The 13,055-nt window shown below is 39.1% G+C and overlaps 1 protein-coding gene across 3 annotated transcripts; it reads right to left on the bottom strand.

The window, feature by feature from the left end:
• Window positions 1–2,519: 2,519 nt before the first annotated feature.
• On the bottom strand, window positions 2,520–12,550 carry nrros (negative regulator of reactive oxygen species). 3 transcript variants are annotated; one of them, XM_078280485.1, is made up of 3 exons: window positions 12,206–12,549; window positions 10,273–10,393; window positions 2,520–7,184 (listed from the first exon to the last, which is right to left on the bottom strand). In XM_078280485.1, the coding sequence occupies exons 2-3, from the start codon at window positions 10,375–10,377 to the stop codon at window positions 5,226–5,228; spliced, it is 2,064 nt and encodes a 687-aa protein (XP_078136611.1). In that variant the 5' UTR covers window positions 10,378–10,393; window positions 12,206–12,549; the 3' UTR covers window positions 2,520–5,225. The 3 variants fall into 3 exon arrangements, with proteins under 3 accessions (XP_078136611.1, XP_078136610.1, XP_078136612.1); XM_078280484.1 differs by having other exon boundaries at window positions 10,273–10,390; XM_078280486.1 differs by lacking the exon at window positions 10,273–10,393 and having other exon boundaries at window positions 12,206–12,550.
• Window positions 12,551–13,055: the final 505 nt, after the last annotated feature.

The raw sequence follows: 13,055 nt of genomic DNA, 5'->3' as shown, positions 1-13,055 counted from the left end.
TACAAAAGAAAACACGCCGATAAATGCTGAATGTATAAATGCTAAAGTGGTGTGAAAGAGGTCAAATGAGTTGGAAAAACACAAGCATGGAATTCATGCCCAACATGATCCAACGGCAAATTATTTTGCTACGGAAGACACCTCTGAATGAAAGTTAATACTTTGGTTGATTTGTCCTGCTCGTGGAAAAATCCCTTTTCTATATTTTTCACAGATCAACTTTATTTTAAAGGTCCAGTGTGCAACGTGTTTAGTTGTTCATTATCAAAGTCTGTGTTGCCCGTTCACAAACTTGTCCTTTTTCATGAATATTTAACACCACCATAAATTCCAAATATTCCTATTGGCTTGAAATATTACATTTGCATTCGCATGAACTGGGGTAGACGCTCCATATTCATGCGCCATCTTGAAATACGTTAGCCAGTAAGGGACATACAGGACATACTGCTCCGCCTTTCTCGTTTTTGCTGTCACATGATAAACTCACAGGTGCTGCTAATGCTGCTAACAGGTATCGTAGCTTCCCGGCCCCGTTTGAAGTTTGAAGAAGGAAACGTGGAGGACCACACGTATTCAAAATCCAGATTTCAGGAACAGGAGTCTTCTCAGATATTGAAAAGAGCAAGAGATCGGCTTTTTGAAGCCTGAAGGCTACCGGAGCTGTAGTACGTACTTTGAACTGCGTGGCGCGAGAGAGTTGATTGCGATATATATGATCTCAATGCTAGATGGGAGAAATTCCTACGCATTGGACCTTTAAAGCAAATCCTGAAAAATTTTCTTAATGTTGACACATTTAAAGAGAATTTGTTAAGCACAACAAAGTGTATATTTCCTCTACCCTGGTGTTATTTTGGGCTCTCTCCTGACCCTTTCCCCACTGACTTCCACAACTCCCAGTGGAGCTTCATGCTGCAGTGCATGCAGCTGTGGACCAGCAACATAGAAATCCCCAGAAAAGAAGTCAAAACGCTGACCCAGTTTGACAGAATTTCTTGATTTTAATACGATTTTAAGGGTAGGGATTTCCAAAGCATCCTCTACTGGGTAGAGTCTAAACAAGACATATTGGCTGTACTTACTGAGGGTTTCTCTCTAACCCTAACCCTGTAAAACCTACAGTGAAATATCATTTTTTTGCACATCATTAAGTCACTTTTTAGCAGTCTTGAGGCAGTCACATTGTTAACAACTGATATCAAGTGCTTCTGGCAGTCCTGTCAAGTCCAGTGCAAAGCTCCTTGCCCTCGCCTGTCATAAGAGCAGGAAGGGTTAAGAGGAAGTGGAGTTTTGCAAACTGCCTGTTGACTAAGAAGCTGCCAGCACATCAGCTTACATGGTATAATATTCATTTCCAGCACGCGCCCATCCACGTCCAAGGCATTAACCTCTAACGTTAGTAGGCTGCGTTACCATTTAGCCTACCTTTTTGTTGTGTAATATTAAAAGATCAAAGCATGAAAGAAAAAAAGATTTGTGAGACAAATGGACACCAAACTATTAGAAATCCAATATTTGGGGCTTACATTTGTCCTCATAAAACCTCATCTGTGAGCAGAACTTTTCAGTCGTACAGTATTCTGCATTCAGAAACCTGACTGACTTTTCCCAATCTTAATCTCTCTAAAGATAACCCCACCCACTTAGATAAAGTAAGCCTTAACCAGTTCACAGATCAGATGAGTGATCCTGAGAAAAAACACTTCCTTATCATATGTTGCACGGAAAATACTTGTTGACATCTGCCATTTTGGACGTCCTTAACGTGTGCTTGATGCACAGTGGAGAAAAAGCAAAATGTCAGTTTTTTTGCGGTGTACCTTTAGTTCTTTTGAAAAGGTTTTCATATTACCACTAAAGAAGATGCTGAAACAAAAAAAACATGTGTAAACAACTTCACTTCAGGCACATTCCCTTTGACAGCTACTAAGAAAGTGACGAGTCTGTTTGGGTGCAAAAACAGTTTTCAGTAGTCAGGAGAGTCAGAGCAGTACAAAACAGGGTGATAAAGTGAAGTGAGAAGATAAACTGCTGCTTATCTGATGTGCTTACTGAAGAGGCAGTTGGTTAACAGGTAGCCACCATATTATCATTATCATGGCATTTTGTCACTGCTTAGAAGGGTGGGTGGTTTTTAAATGCCATAGCAGCCGCTAGGCTCTATGAATGGCAAAGCTGGCTGTACAGTTGGTGATTTATGCCTAAATACTTTTAAAAAAACTTTAAAAACTACTACTACTTTAAAAAAAAACAAAAAAAAAAACTTTCACACTGCATTCACATAGGATAGCCCTGGTCTAACTTAGCCCTTCTTTCTTTTTTTACACTGCATTCACTTAGCCCAGAGTTAACCTAAACCCAGGGCTAATACGATCCAAACTGCACTTCTACTTAGTAACTTCTACTTGGACATGATACTAATGTTAACTATCGTTCTAGAATGTTTACATTAGTAACTAGGGCTGCAGCTATCGATTTAGTAATCGAGTATTCTACCGATTAATCGAGTAATCGGATAAGAAATACTTTTGTTTTATTGAAGAGCAATAATAAACAATAGTTTGGTTACATTTTTGGAAAAAGCAACATTTTTGTTGCCTACATTGCTTACAATATCATCTCTCAAAAAACTAAACTTATGAAGTGCATTTAAGTGCCATATTACATTGTAAAACATTAAACATACATAAACATGACCTTAAGTTGTGCAACTTAACTTTCAGAACTACAAGTTTCATCCTGAGACTGATCTATGTAAATATATGTTAATATATACAACTCCCAGTATATGTAAATATTAATTATACTCAATCTATAATATATATAAATTAAAATAGATTGAGCTCTGTTACACTTATGCTAGTAGATCGTTGATCAGCTGTTTCTCCGTGAAGAGAGAGTGAGAGAGAAAATGGTGCGCAACAATCAGCTGTTTCCCCGACGGGATAGTCAACAAGTCGGCTCTTTAGATCAGATCGTGGTCACTGCTACGTATTTTCTTGTCTTTGTTTTTGCTAGTTGTTGTGTTTGGTGTAGTTTCATCGTCCATACAACTCCGTGATTTACTTTTGTCGGGTCCTCTTCGTGGAATGGATGAGAAATGTTTTCTGTTGAGATGCTGAAGCACTGACGTCATGCTATTATTGTGCTAAGCTAGTTCGGTTTTTCAGTAGACACACTGTACAGGATTTTCGTTTTAAATACGTTTGAACTGATTCCAAACTTTGGATACTTTCTGTAGTTTTCTCCAGCCTGTCTCTTCTCTTAGCCCCTCACTATTTACGCTCTGGCGTGTGCCGCCCGCAGACTTAGCAGCGTCTGGTGTGCGACAATAATAATGATCCGCGTGGAAACACCGTCCGTCAGCAATACAATGTTGGTAACATTGATTTAACGAAGCTTCAAGGCGAATCATTTTGCATCGAGGATTTTTTGTAATGGAATTATTCGAGTTATTCGAGGAATCGTTTCAGCCCTATTAGTAACGTGTCCCACACCAACACCATTCCATTAGCCCTGTTTCACACTGGCAACTTTTAGCCCCATGGCTTAGTTGTTTTTCAGGGGATAACCCCACAAACTCTAAAGCTAAACCTGCTCCAGAGCAGGGGTTAGCCCACTTGGAATATGCCAAGATTGTGCCAGTGTGAACACTTTCTTAGCCCCAGGCTAACAGCTCCCTTAGCCTTTGGGCTACAGTAACAGCTCCCTTAGCTTAGGCTACAGTAACAGCTCCCTTAGCCTGGGCTTAGTACAGTGTGAAAAGGGTTCAATGTGCACATCTAGCTGAGAATGACTGCCAATCACACACACACATACACACTCATACATATACAATACATACATATAATGAGTTGTCTTGGCACCCGTTACAGTCACATGTGACCCTAACCACTTCTGGTATAATGTATCCGGATATGGTATCTAAATTGTTATCTATTGTCTATTGTAAAAGATATGTAAAAAGGATGATGTTTCTAAGCTTTGACACAGCTTCAACTGGGTTTCTCTTTTTATGTTCCAACCACCATGACCCTGAGCATTACCACAGCGGTATTCTGGTTTCTGGTTACTTTCTGGTTAGGCCTCGGCATTCTGCACAGCTACACACTGATCTACCAACCTTCCTAACCCTGAGCAACAACACATACACACAAAGGTAGATAAATTAAGCTGGCCCTTGTTTGGAAGGTTTATAATGATATCTGTAGCAATTTAGCCTGAACTTAATGGCCTGGCTTTGCTGCCAAATGCACAGCAGAATGGATTAGCAAGTATCAATATGTGGGTCCAAAACAACTGACACACTGGAATTTTATGTCTATGTTGCATCTGTGTCCTCTTGATGGGAAGGAAACCTCAAACCCCTCCTCTTTGAGGTGCTGAACTGGGCAGTTCCTGCACATCTTAGCAAAACAGGAAATTTCATGTTTCCTTTGCTGCTTATAGCAATAGCTTGCATCACACTACTTCTGCATATGTTCACACACACACAGCCACATTTTTACATTACGGTATCAGGCTGAGGGTCTGGTTTTGAACCGCACTTCAACAGCACAGCAATGTAAATGGGGAATACCCCATTGCTTAAATACATAGAATTGTTCCTTCATTATTGTGGACAGTTTTACAATAAATTGATTTTATTTCCAACATGCATTAGGTTAGGGCTGGGCAATAAGCCAATATCATATTTTGTTGTTTTTCAATGTAATTGTATCATCATGAAATCATATCTCGAGATAACGTGATATATAGTTATGTAGTCTAAACTGATAATAACTAGCACATACTAACTCAAATTTCTCAGAAAATCTGATGTGAAATATTTTGAAGGAACAACATTTGAAGTTTGCGGTTTTGTTTTTACATCACACTATTTGTTTGCATGGATAGTCAGTGTATAGCTGGAAAAGAAATCTTTATAATTTCACTTTAAACTGTTATGCTCATTTTGCACTAAAGTTCTTAATAATATGAGAAAATACTCAAGCGTTTTCTCATTTGTCAAGTATTTAATTCACACAGGAGTTTACAAAAACAGGCTTTACCATGTGGTTATTTTGTACAGATTATTCATGAAATTACTAGAAAACATGCTATATCGTGATTTATCTCGTTATAGAGATATGAAATGACCTATATCGCCCAGCCCTACATTCAGTTACATTTCTTGATAATATACTTTACAAAATATGGTTTGGTTGACTGTTTATAAAGTTTCAGTAAGATGTGGGCTTCAAACACTTCTTTTTGATTGACTTTTGTAACATTTTGGGCTTGAAGGTGAGGAGAACAATAATCGAAATGCCCACAAAAAAAAGACAGAGGGGTAGGAAAAGCAGAATGTACCAGAGTATAGATTCACCACCTTTCATCAAACACAATAATGGCTGGAAGTGCTCCACTCTGTGTGTTGTTTGGATGAGATCCTCACATTCAATGTCTGATTGTCCGACCATATTGATTGTCTTTGTTGTTTCAAATGTCCTGAACCATTCAGTCTCGCAGCAATTAAACAGATTTCCTGTAAGGAAAACAGTGTGCAGTTTCGGGGCTAATGCGTTAGCCTGACCTGAGGAAATAGTGGACAGTCTGTTGTCCCTCAAATCCAGCACTTTCAGGTCAAGATTTAGAAGTGAAGAAGGAAGATGGGCAAGGGAGTTCCTTGAAATGTCTAAAGACTTCAGAGCTTGGAAATGGGAGAAGTCGAAGTCTTGTATGTGAGTATTTCCTAAACCTAGATGCTGTAACGTTCTGCTGAGACTTTGTATTGATTCTTGGACAATGAGTCCGGGGTTGTCGGACAGTTCCAAGTGCGTTAGAGACAACCCAGAGAATGTAGACGATGGAATTATTTTGAGGTTGCATCCCTTGAGGTAAAGCTGTTTCAGGGATACAACGTTTTTCCAATGTGCGCAAGTTGAGCTAGTATCTGTACTGGTCTTAGGTTCCTCAGGAAGGCAAATGTCAATGTTGTTATAACTTAGATCCACTGACCTGAGACTTGGCAATGAGGAAAATAATCCCGACGGTAACCACCCAAGATTGTTCAGGCTAAGGTTAAAGTACGTCAGATTGCCAAGAGCGGTCAGCGTATCTCCATCTGCTACGATCTGGTTCAGCCTGTTGTTGCTAATGTCCAACTCGTACAGTCTACCAGAGAACTGTTCCGACGTTAGATTTAAGGCTTCCAGACAGTTTGTGCACATTCGTAGTCGAGACAGGACAGGCATTTTCTGGATGAAACCTTGAGGAAAGTACTCCACCAGGTTTCCTCTTAGATCCAAAATCTCTAGAGAGGAGATGTCACCGTGAAGGCTCTCGTCCCACAGCTCAGCCGTCACATTGCCTGTGTTCTTCTGCATATTGTAGAACTCAACAGTTGAAGTTGAGTTCGGGAATGTGCTGTTGTCTGCCAAGTGTTGGTAAAAGCTAATGCTGTTGTGGGATAGGTAAAGATTCCGCAAGTGGCTGTGGTTGGGCAAGAAAGGAAAGAAGAGCAGTTTGTTTTCTGATAGATCGAGTGTCTCTAGCTGGAACGTGTCATTAAGGTCTTGTCTGGAGATGAACCACTCAATGAAGTTGTGGCTAGCATTGAGGACCACCAGCTCGGTCATGTGGAAGTCTGTCAGGCAATGCAGATAGTTGAAGGCCAAGTTGAGCCGCTGGAGCTTGGGATTGCTGTCGAAGGCACCATCAATCTCGTACATCACATTTCCCTGTAGGTTGAGTTCTTTGAGTTGGTAAAGATCTCTGAACGAGGTCTCATCCAGTCTCTGCAAGAGGTTTCCGGAAAGATTGAGGTACTCCAGAGACGTCAGATTTTGGAGAAGAGTGGCCGCCATTTCGTCATCAAGCTCATTCTCAGAGAGATCCAGAGCTCTGAGCTTGGGAAGAGTCTTTAATGCGCGGCTGGTTTCTTGGTAGCCAATATGAAGATTGTTATTTGCTAAATTGAGGTTTGCTAACAATTTTGTGCCTTGAAAAGTGTTTGATTCTAATTTATCCAAACTATTACAAGCTAAGCTCAGGGTGTTTAATGAGGGGTAACGGAGGAGAGAGTTGTCCTGTAGTGTTTGAATGTGATTGTAGTTGAGCTGAAACTCCTCTAGGTTGTCTGGCTGTTCTGCAGGCACAGAGGAAAGGGTGCGATTGTTGCAGAGAGCCATTCTTTGTATCTGCAGAGAAAAGGAGATCACATACCATTACGTTTATGTATTTGTAGATAATATGTCTCTTTGTGGGAGAGAAATGTTAGCGTTTTTTTAACTCCCAAGGCTGAATTTACTCTTTTTTAGGTTTATATCAGCCAGCTTCCTTTTGGGAAGGATCGTTTAACCTCTCATATCACTTCTAAAATCAACATTTTAACATGGGTTTTAATTTCTTAGTTTTTAGCCACACTAGCATCATGCAGGAGCCTCACAGAGCAGCTAGCGAGTCTTCACACGGGATTAGTATCATCTGGGAACCTTGTGTGATTTAGAAATTACCCCTCCCCCCCACATCTGAGTTTCATGTAGCGCATTTGGACAGGATAAGTGAAGCCTGTGATTTTACTTGAATTTACTGACATATCTGTACCCCGAGAGTTGGGTACCCGGCGGGGTTCTCCTGATTGAAATATTATCACAGGACCTCGGTGTTCGTCAAAATATGGTTGGTCATTTGCGGGGGAATTTTTACTTGACAAATTACAGACTTGGCCGATTAGCACGGGATTCAGATTACAGACGACTTCCGTAATTATTACAAATGACTAGAAGTCACCAGGCAATACCAATCAGTGTGAATAAGGCTTTAGGGTTGTCCACATGTACACTGGTAGTTTTATAACGTAACTTTTTCAATGCATTTTGGCCTTGCGTCTACACACAAACAACATCTTAGGTCACTGTAAACTGATTTTTTTTTTAAACTCCAGCCAGTGTGACAACTTTTAGAGACGCAGTTTGTGTGTTGTGATGTAGACAGGGAAAACCGAGTTTCTGGCTTGTAACCAGAAGAGTGTGTGCTGTTATTTCCTTTGTGAGGGATCACAAATTAGAAACATGTATTGTAATGGCAGACATGGCCAAAATATTTCACGGAGAGGAGGAAGAGTTATGACCAAAACAGTCATAAAAAACAACATATCCAGGCATGCAAGGTTGGTTACAAAAAGTAAAAGGCCTTTGGCAAGACATTTTAAAGTACACTTGGTGTTTGGCCAAAGTAGTACCAGTAACAGGCTTGCTAGTAGGACTTTTTACATGTTTACGCATAAATGTACAGTTACTCTCCAATTGTATTGTGGAACGGAGGCATCTGAATGCGTTACGGAGGTTGATGCTACAAAATCCAACAGTGCCACGACACAGACTCTGGCGCCAACGTCGCCGAACAAGACCATCGGACTTCTAGTTGGTGGGTAGCCTTCCGGTAACAGCTTTTTTTTCTGGCTTCTGATTGGCCAACATCTTCTTCTTTGCACAACTAGGGTTATATTGCCGTCTAACGGCTTGACATGCTTTTGACAGTTGTGTTTTTGATTTTTCTAACCAGTGCATGTGTGTATGTTTTTTGTTTTTTTGTTTTTTTTACGAATGAAGGAAATACACCGTTTTTAAAAATACTTGTGTACGTGTGGACTAGGCCTTAGTCTTGTTTCCCTCAAGATAATTGACTGTCTACATTTTCATCACTTTGACTAGTTTTTCATTAGTTTCATTTTTTAGAATTAGTTTTGCATGAGCAGTGCTCTTTAATTTAGTCACAGTTACAGCTGACAATTCATCAAAAATATTTTTTTAATTTTTTAATAAACCAGTTGATATATTCTCTCCTCTGGGTGCCACTTTTCAGTTCCACCTAGATCATATCAGAAAAGGTGAAGGACTGGTTGCTTCATCTTTGAGGTGTTTTTGACATATTTTATTTGTGCTAAATCAGCCATAAACAACCTACAGCAGAGATTTCTCACCTGTATTAATTGTATACCACTTTCCACTATGTGTTGTAAGCTGTAACAATTGTCTTCATCATCAACTGCTTATTATAGCAGTTATACATCATTAATAAGAAACATGGGGGTTGTCAGGTCGTGAACATTTTATGTTTTGTCTTTTATCTAGCTACGTAATTCATCAGGAAGACCAGTTACCTTCTGGGAAACAGCAACAGAGCCTCCAGGCCGAACCCAAGTTATTAAGAAGTTATTAACCTTCACAAACTTCATGGCAGTTTAGTAAGTGTGCAAGTCATTGACAAAGGGTACTTCCACCACAATAGTCCATGAAAGCCACTGTAAATGTCAAGGTGTTAAATGACAGATAAACCCTACAACAGCATTCCTCAAAGAGTGGTCCATCTGCGAGTAGATTTGGTAAAGTATCATGTTTTTAATTTAAAATTCAAAACAGTGTTTCTCAAACTGTCTGCGAGCAATATAGTGAGAAACATAGTTGTGTTATTTTCAATATTAAATAACCTAGTATTTAAATGTAAACATTATTATTTGAATTGGCTGTTTTGCTGTGTTGTCGGACTTTAGCAGGCAACCGTTTTTCCGCACTGCCTCCAATTGAAATCATAAAGGATGAGGATTAGATTAGAACATGGATAGATTTAGTGTTAAAGTGACTCATAATTCCAACATTTAATATAGTGAACTACCAACTTTGATGGATTACTTAATAAATGACTCACTTTGCCTCCCTGATAAGACAGTAAGTACAGAACATGTGATAGGCACTAAATGCAGCATCATGTCGTAATGATGACATACAAAACAAAAAATGCCTATCTTTTATCAGAGTTGTACATCTGAGTTTGTCTACCAGTAGGCAATTTTCTTCCTTAAACTAGATTAACAGATCACTGTTTCGAAAAAAAACACATAAAATGTTTTGCAATTCACATCAGATTATGCTGTATACTATTATTCCGGTATTCCACCTATGTTCCTGACACTGACACCTCAGTTTATTTCGAGAACGGCTTTTATCAAGTAGGGTGTGTGTGTGTGTGTGTGTGTGTGTGTGTGTGTGTGTGTGTGTGTGTGTGTGTGTGTGTGTGTGTGTGTGTGTGTGTGTGTGTGTTGTGTATATGGTTGCACTTGTATGTCTTGGCTTGTTTCTGTTGATTGTCTTGTTGTGTATTATTATTTCTATTCATGCTTTGTTTTAATGTGTATGCTGTTTTTTTGTTGTTTTTTTAATGCGAAACACTTTAGCATTACGTGTAATGAAAGACGCTATGTAATTAAAACTGACATTGACATCTTACCAGCTGGCATGGGTTCTTTTGTGGATGACTTGAGACCGGCGTCAGGATTCTCCACATGGTTAATAACAAGCAAAGCAGGATGGGAGTGAGGCCGTGGACTGGCATTTTAACATCCTCACTGCTAACAAGGAGATAGAAGGAGAGAGGGAAGATGCTGCGTTAGCCTTGCTCCTCCTCAGTAGAAAACCACAGTTATTATGATTTGCATGTGATGATGAGCATGGTATCATGTCATTTTGAAATGAGCACCACGTCTTGAAACTACTAGCAACTATGAGCTCTATGCATGCAAAATTGGAGAAATCAATCTCTCCACTATAATATACTATATGAATTCTCAAACTGGGAGAGCGAGACAGCAGCTTGATATTAAAGTGTTGAAGCAGTGTTGAGGTCAGATTAGGGGACGGGCAAATACAATTTTGACGGCCTGGGTTCAGTCACCTACTCAAAACTTTCATGCTGTGAGGGAAGATTCTCAGTCAACCTTTCAACTGAAGTTTTTAACATTGATTCCATACTAAAATGTGTCTGTAGTAGTCTAACTTGTTTTCTAACCTTAAATTTTAGGAACTATATTAATATGGCTTGACAAACGTGTCCAGATCATATGTCTTTAATGGCGAAAGAATGTAATCCTCACATTATTCATGTCCATAACATTTTCTGTTGTGTCTGGTTGACCCTATACAATAACAGAAGTCACAGTAAAGTTGGAGTTAAATAAAATGATGTAAATATGTGAACGTCCTATCTATGATATTTTTTTTTTTGCTGAAAACAGTAGCAAAAATGTCCCAAATTTCAATTCAAACCACTGCGTGACTCATACTGAATATGGACGCCTTGTGTTCCTTTTTCTTGGTTGCACACGGTTTAATCTTTGTATTTTAGTGGACTTATAAAGTATGTTGTTTTTGGGGGGACTTTTTCTTTTCTTTAATAACATTGTTTTATATATACATATTTTGATCACTATTTTGTATCATGTTGCTGTTGTTTTTTAAAACTGCTTAAATAAATAGTTTATCTTCACCGACAGTAGTTGTGAACAACACTGGCCAGAACGCTACTACATTTCTAAAATATATAATGTGTTCTGGGGGAGAGTCGGCCACAGAAGAAAAGACATTTTGCAGAATTCTACTTTCTCTCTTCTGAGGGTTGTGATACAGCCAATTCATCAAAAACAATGATCAAATATGTGATACGTTAGTTTAGCGTTGAGAAATGTAAACTGAACCTAAAAATCACCATTATTAAATTAAGACTGACACTGTGCCGTTGTTTGTCATCCAGAACTCAAAGGACATTACTCAAATGCACTATCAAGAAATTTTGGAACATTACGGCTGCAACTGATGATTATTTTCATTGTTGATTAATCTTGTTATTTTCCCCGATTAATCGATAAAATGTCAGAAAATGGTGAAAAATGTCAATCATTGTTTTCCAAAACCCAAGATTATATTCCAAAATGTCTTGTTTTGTCCAAAACTCATAGAGGAGTGAAGAGACCAGAAAATATTCACATTTAAGAAACTGGAATCAAAGAATTTTTACTTTTTTTCATAACAAAATGACTCAAACCGATCAATCATCAAAATAGTGGGTGATTAATTTAATAGTTGACAACTAATCGATTATTCTTTGCAGCTCTAGGTAACATTAACAATGGCTCATTATGCAACATTGATAGAAATCTAAAAACTGTTTATACTGACATTTGTTTTAACAATACTATTTATGACGTCCTATACAGCACTATCAGAAACTCTAGTATGCAGAAAAGCAGGTGATCAACAAGATATCTTGCTCAAATACACCTAAACCAATTAGGTTCAAATTCAACATTCTAATTGGAGACAAAGCATGCACTTTGCTCCTTTTCGCATACTGCAGTACTAGATTAGTGCATAGTGCCTTTACTTACGCTGGTGGTTAGGTGTGGATATCCCAAGCCACTGACGGTTGATCTCCTGACCATATCGCTAGTTGACTGGCTGTTGCAGAGTGTGTTCTCTGAGGTTCAGCTGCCTTCCACTGCTCCGACTGAAGCACTGATGCTTCTTTTTTACTATTCACGGAAGCAGGCAAGCAACGGAAACCAAAGTCACATGGACAAGCTGCAATCAGAAAGAGGTTCTCAAGCCCAGGGCCACAGGAAGGCAAATGCAAGCTCAACAGCTCTCAAGCGGCACAGCACAGGTTTTTGTTTTGTTTTTCCGTCACACAAACCTCACAACAGTAATAATCTTGTGCAGGCAACCTATGGTTGGTAGCACAACTGCAACCACAAAAACCTAACGAAAACACACCCTTCACACCCTTTGCTTTTTCTGATCAGCCAAGCTACGAGAGAGGAAACCACTCAACAAACACACGCCCTTCCTGCCTGATATTCGGCCTGTCACTGCAACAGATACACACAGATACACTCAAGTCTGTGAATATGAAGCAATGTATTGAAGGGTCACAATGCTTTTTGGGGCCAGATACCACATAACATAACTCAGGGAAGAAGATGATCGATGGATAGCACACTTTTTTTCAGCACAAACCATATCACTGCAACATACTCTAAATGAGTAATGGAGAAGTCCTCTAATGCTTTACTTTCAATACTTATATATTTACAACATGGCTACTTGAAGTATGCAAGTGCCGTCCCTAAACATTGTTGGTGTTTCATTCTCTCTTAATGTCCAGCTACTAAATGCACCAGCTCTCTTTCCTCTTTTGTTAATCTTCCTTTGTTAACTTTACTTGTTAACTTGGTTTGT

The sequence above is a fragment of the Sander vitreus genome, chromosome 22 (genome assembly GCF_031162955.1).
Source record: "Sander vitreus isolate 19-12246 chromosome 22, sanVit1, whole genome shotgun sequence".
Classification (NCBI taxonomy): domain Eukaryota; kingdom Metazoa; phylum Chordata; class Actinopteri; order Perciformes; family Percidae; genus Sander; species Sander vitreus.
This window is presented reverse-complemented; position numbering and strand designations above follow the sequence as displayed.